Source organism: Panthera uncia, chromosome F2 (assembly GCF_023721935.1).
Source record: "Panthera uncia isolate 11264 chromosome F2, Puncia_PCG_1.0, whole genome shotgun sequence".
NCBI classification, from domain to species: Eukaryota; Metazoa; Chordata; class Mammalia; order Carnivora; family Felidae; genus Panthera; species Panthera uncia.
Genome location: NC_064812.1, coordinates 36,807,242 through 36,813,241, shown reverse-complemented (window position 1 = coordinate 36,813,241; position 6,000 = coordinate 36,807,242). Strand labels below are relative to the sequence as shown.

At 34.8% G+C, this 6,000-nt stretch overlaps 1 protein-coding gene across 2 annotated transcripts in view; it reads right to left on the bottom strand.

The window, feature by feature from the left end:
• RNF19A (ring finger protein 19A, RBR E3 ubiquitin protein ligase) overlaps positions 1-6,000 on the bottom strand; it is a 57,547-nt gene that overhangs the window by 16,961 nt on the left and 34,586 nt on the right. For both annotated transcript variants that reach the window (XM_049633041.1, XM_049633042.1), the window contains exon 3: positions 3,293-3,501. In XM_049633041.1, the coding sequence (XP_049488998.1) occupies positions 3,293-3,501 (209 nt within the window). The remainder of the gene's footprint in view (positions 1-3,292; positions 3,502-6,000) is intronic.

Sequence of the window (6,000 nt, the reverse complement as noted above, 5' to 3'; positions counted from 1 at the left end):
TTTGTCTCTTTTCTTAAAACAAATTAGAAAAAAAAATTCACTGTGTACATATTTTTCTCTCAAAATGCAAAAATCCTAAATAGAGCTGTTTTACTGATTAGATGGTCAACTGATGCCCCATTCCCTGATCATCAACTAATCCACAGCTGCTTTATGTTAAAAGTTTCCTGTTTGTATTTAAGGTGGGTTTGACAAAGTTTTGTGTTTTTTTTTTTAAATCATATTTCTATTTGCTGTTAAAATATGGGCTGGCCTACTGTCATATTAAGAAAAAAAAATAACAGGTTAAAAAACACTGTACAATTTGTCAAATTCGTCAAATCTCAAAATTTGTTTAAAAATGTTCCCACCCCCACCATATTACCTGTAAGGACTCACAACAAAATGTTAACAGTGGTTATCTCTTGGGGGTGGTAGCATTAGGGAATAGTACACAGGGGACAGTAGTAGATAGGGGAGTGGAAAACCAATTAAATGTATTTTTAATAAAGGGGGAAAATATAGTAACAAAAGTGAAAAATATAGTTATTTAAAATGTGAACTCCAAGTGCATAAACTCCCTAGTAGCTATAAGAAGTGTCTCATGTAGATGCAATACTGTCACAGTTTAAAGACAAATATAATCACAATACAGCATTCTTACTTATCTTCAACTCACTCATAAGAAACAGTCAACTGATTATTATCGTTATGTCAAGCAATCTTTAAAAGTACAGCCAATTTTTCAAAGAATCATGATAATGGGAGACAAAAAATACCAAGATATCTGGAATAATGGGAATTAATAAAACCATTTCAGATGGTAGTTTCCTTTCCTCTTCCCCCCCGCCAGTCAATGAGCAGCCAAGTTCAAGTTTATAGATTATATCAAAAGAAACTATCACATAAACATTTGTCCTGAGAGTTCTGATTTTTAGAGTACTGAAAGTAAAAAGGCAAGTACTTAAATTTTCAGAATTATAAGATTTTTGAGATATGGAAAAATTCCAAATGAACTTTTTAAAATAATCACCTTGGGAGGCTATATTTATTCCAACAATGCTACTATTTGGCTCAAATCATTTGGGAAGTTTTTCTTTCATAATTACTTTCAAAGCAACTTAATATAAAGAAAATCACTCTCGAGGGCACCTGGGTGGCTCAGTCGGTTATGCAACCAATTCTTGATTTTGACTCAGGTCATGTGTCTCACGGCTTGTGACTTCGTGACCCACATTGGGCTCTGCACTAACAGTGCACAGCCTGCTTGAGATTCTCTCTCTCCCTTGAGAGATCCCTGCTTGAGATTCTCTCTGCCCCTCCCTCCCTTGCACTACCTCTCTCTCAAAATAAATAAACTTCAAAAAAAAAAAAATCATTCCCATGATCAGACAGTCACATTTTACTTTGGATATATCCCAAACCGGTGATTCAACTTGGTATGATATTCTAGTGGTTAAACTTAGCTCCAAAGGAACTTCTGGCCATTTCCAAAAATCAAACTGACATTAAGAAGATAGTTTAAGTGGCTGTATTAGGATCTAAAGGTTATGACCAATAAGGTGTTCCAGGGTAGCACTGCTGAAAAAAAAACAACATAAAATCCCCCATGGTGAATACTGTAAGATCAACATTTATTTGGATGACTAAATCATGATGTTTATTTTAAAATCAATAACAAATGCAAATCTCTAGCAGGTGACTGGTTTCTCTAGTTTCTCCACCTCTAACAGCCACAGCACCTACTATGTGTCAGGAAATGTTTCAACCTTATAGACATAAGTATTACTAATATCTTCATTTTATAGCTGAGACAACTTGTTCAGGGTTGCACAGAGAATTAGTGGAGAAGCTACAATTCATATCCAGAGACACTGATTCCAGGGTCAAGTCTGTTACTCAGTATGTCATGTGTCCTATAACCAATAAACACCTATCCCTACATTTAAAAAACAGGAATATCATTTCCAAGTGGACCATTCAATGGCTACAGCTGACTCTACAGGGTACAGTTTACATATATCAGGTCCTCTCTGAATTGCTTCTGGACCCATACCTACAATTCATTATTAATACCTTTGAGTTCTACCCCAAATCTTCAGGAGAGTAAGCAGAAACAGGTCAATCAGCAAACAAGCATGAAAATCTGTGTACATTATATAAAATATTAAATGCTGACTTTCAAGTTTATATCATTTTAAATGTTTAATTTAAAATTCAACTTTACTGAATAAGACTTTTCTCTGATAGCATTAAGTATATGACTATCTCAATAATACACTGCTGGTAGGAATGTAAATTATTTTCTGTACAAATTTCTGTACTTTCCAAGTTTTTCCATTTTATAACTAGTGAGAAAAGTATTTTTCTAAAAAAAACTATTTTTCTAAAAGTATTTTTCCTAAAAATCCCAATAAACAATAAAATTTTGTAAATGGGAAATATTAATTTTTGAATTTTTACTCAAAGAACATTAAGAGATTCAGAAAAAATTTTTAGGGGCGCCTGGGTGGCTCAGTCCATTAAGCGTCCAACTTCAGCTCAGTTGTCGATCTCGTGGTTCGTGAGTTCGAGCCCCGCTCAAAACTCTGTGCTGATAGCTCAGAGTGTGGAGCCTGCTTTGGATTCTGTGTCTCCCTCTCTCTCTGCCCCTCCCCCACTCATGCTCTCTCTCCCTCAAAAATAAACATTAAAAAAAAAAAGAATGTTTTTTTTTAATTTTTGAGATTTAGAAGATGCATACATTGTTCATGTACATATCCCCAGGTAATTTTTAAATTCTTAGCCAAAGACACAAAATTCTTAGTGTCCTCCCCACTAAGGTATGATTTGAATCCTTGATCACAAAATTAGAAGAGACATCTGTAAATAAAAGATGTAGTATTTCACAAAACATGTAAATGAAAGAATTCAAAAAGTAAATACCATTTTAAACCTGTAACTTTGTGATCTTTACACAATTAGAAATAATCTAAAGGTAATATATCTAAACTTAATATTTTATTAAAAATCTTTGCTAAGCTTTGCATAATATATCTTTATAAATTACAATTTCAGACATCCTTAGCTATCAGTTATGCAAATCATCACGGCACTTCACTTTTTTACAATAAAATCTTTCCAACTTCAGTACTATTTTCTTCCACAGTAAAGATTGAGTGCTTCTGAGACAGAAATGCCAACACATAAAACACTTTCAAAAACTGAAGGGAGAAAAGGTAGTAACAGGAACTGAATGCTGCATTTTTTATTAAAATAACTATAGTGCTCTGTATGTGCCAAGTATCTTATTAGAAAAGTTAGACATAAGTACCTGCTGCTCCAGATTCTTGACTATAACTAATGGATGAAGAACGTATAGTTCTCAGACGTAAACTCTGGGCTCTCTCTTGCCGAGCAGCATCACAGGTCTGATTGGGGTGCCAAATCTGTTTACAGTGGTAGCAAAACTCTGTTCCACAGCCTTCTCGCCCACAAGTTAATTTTGGACAGCTAGCACATCCAAATGCTATCACAGCGTATCTTCAAAGAAGAATAAAAACGATTTAAAATGTGACATAAAAGAAGAAATATTAAGTAAAACAATTAGCCAACTTCAATGCTATTCCTGTTTTCTATTTATGCACGACCAAATAGTCATAAACTCTATCTCATCAATATAAAGGGGGGGGAAAGTGAACAATTCATAAATGAAGACATACAAATGGTTCAAAACATTTTTAAAGTTCCATCGTTAACTAAGATGGCAAACTATATAATCAACTTAATCCCAATTTTATAAAAATTCTATTAAATTAGTATAATGTGCACACAGAAAACACTAGAAGGAAATACACCAAAAATCTTGACAGCCGTTTTGCTGGTTATTAGAGTTCTAATTTTCTGTTTTATATATTTATACATTTCTGACTTAAAATTTTTTTTTTAATGTTTGTTTATTTTTATGTGGGGCAGGGGCAGAGAGAGAGGGAGACACAGAATCCAAAGCAGGCTTCACACTCTGAGCTGTCAGCACAGAGCCCCATGTGGGGCTCAAACTCACGACTTGTGAGATCATGACCTGAGCTAAAGTTGGACACTTAACCGACTAAGCCCTATCGGCACCCCTATACATTTCTGATTTTTATAATTACTTACTTTGAAAATCAGAAAGACAAAAATATAACCTATTTAAAATATAATGACTGTGAATGAGCTATACCTATAAGTGAATGGCAAACTGCCAATTCATAAGTTTTGTGATTATCTAGTATTTATGCATAAATTCTCATATTAATGTTTCTAAGGCACATGCTGAAAGTGCTCTTTGGTGCCGATGTCCTACCAAAAAGTACATAAACTTGAATTCTCAAGCAGAAAAATTTTTTTTTCCACTTAAAAGACTGTGAACAGTAGATTCATGACTTGCCCCAATACCTATTCTCTAAGTTAATATTTTTGTCACTTTCATGTTTATTTTTGAGAGAGAGAGACGGACGGAGCGAGCGTGCACGTGAGCAGGGGAGGGCTGAGAAGGAGATATAGAATCCAAAGCAGGCTCCAGGCTCTGAGCTGTCAGCACAGGGCCTGACACGGGGCTTGAACCCACGAGCCGTGAGATCATGACCTGAGCCGAAGTCAGATGCTTAACCGACTGAGCACCCCCCAATATTTTTGGCACTTTAATAATTTCTTATTTAAAATAAATTCTGGGCACTCTTGGACATTTATCCCAGAAAAATGAAAACTTATGTTCAAACAAGTACACAAATGTCTATAGCAGCTTTATTTGTAACAGCCAAAAACCAGAAACAGTTTAGATGTCATTCTTCAACAGGTCAATCAATGGTTAAACAAACTGGGGTGCATATATATCATAGACTACTACTGGAGAACAAAAAGAAACTACTGATACACTTAACAACTCTGATAAATCTCTGGGGAATTATGCTGAATGAAAAAAGTCCGTCTCAAAGTTATATATACTGTATTATTCCATTTATACATTTTTGAAATGACAACGTTTTAGAAATGGAAAACTGACTAGAGGTGGCCACAGGTTAAGGGATGGGGTAGAGGAGCCAACAGGGTGTGATACAGGTGGATGTATTTATAAAAGAACAACAGGTATATGACTAAATATACATACACACACCAGTAAGTACAAGTAAAACTGGGGGAATTTAAGATTGGTAGATTATATATCAATGCCAATATCCTGGTTGTGATGTTGTTTTATAGCTTTGTAAAATGGTACCACTGGGGCAAACTGTGAAGGATACACAGGATTTCTCTATTATTTCTTATAATTACACATGAATCTATAATTATCTCAATAAAAGTTTACAATAAAAAAATGTTTAGGGGATTCTGGTTCTCTTTGAAAGAGACACAAACAAGTCTTATTTATATATAAGAAGCTTTCGGGGCGCCTGGGTGGCTCAGTCGGTTGGGCGTCCGACTTCAGCTCAGGTCATGATCTCGTGGTCCGTGGGTTCAAGCCCCGCGTCGGGCTCTGGGCTGACAGCTCAGAGCCTGGAGCCTGTTTCAGATTCTGTGTCTCCTTCTTTCTCTGACCCTCCCCTGTTCATGCTCTCTCTCTGTCTCAAAAATAAATAAATGTTAAAAAAAAATTAAAAAAATATATATATAAGAAGCTTTGTAAATATCAAACATTTCCTTTTGCCTGGAAACTTAGGGGAGTTTCCAGGGTTCCTTTTGTTATGGGCAGTAAAATTTAAACACTAACTGTCACTGAGATTTTTATTAAATTTCAAAATAATCTACAAAATTGTAAAGTTTTAATAGTCAAGAAGTTCCTCCACTTTTGGACCCTTTGCTTCCTTAATATCTTATATCTTACCCTTTAAACTTAAATTTTACATCTTAAATTCCATTTTATTTTTGATAGACCAATTCTGCAATTACCACTATCTATCATAAATATGTCCAAGCATGACTAACTCAAAGGTAATTTATGTATCAGCGTCAGGTAATTTAGCAAAGTTTAATTTTCCTGAGGGCTTATTCATTGCATTCTCA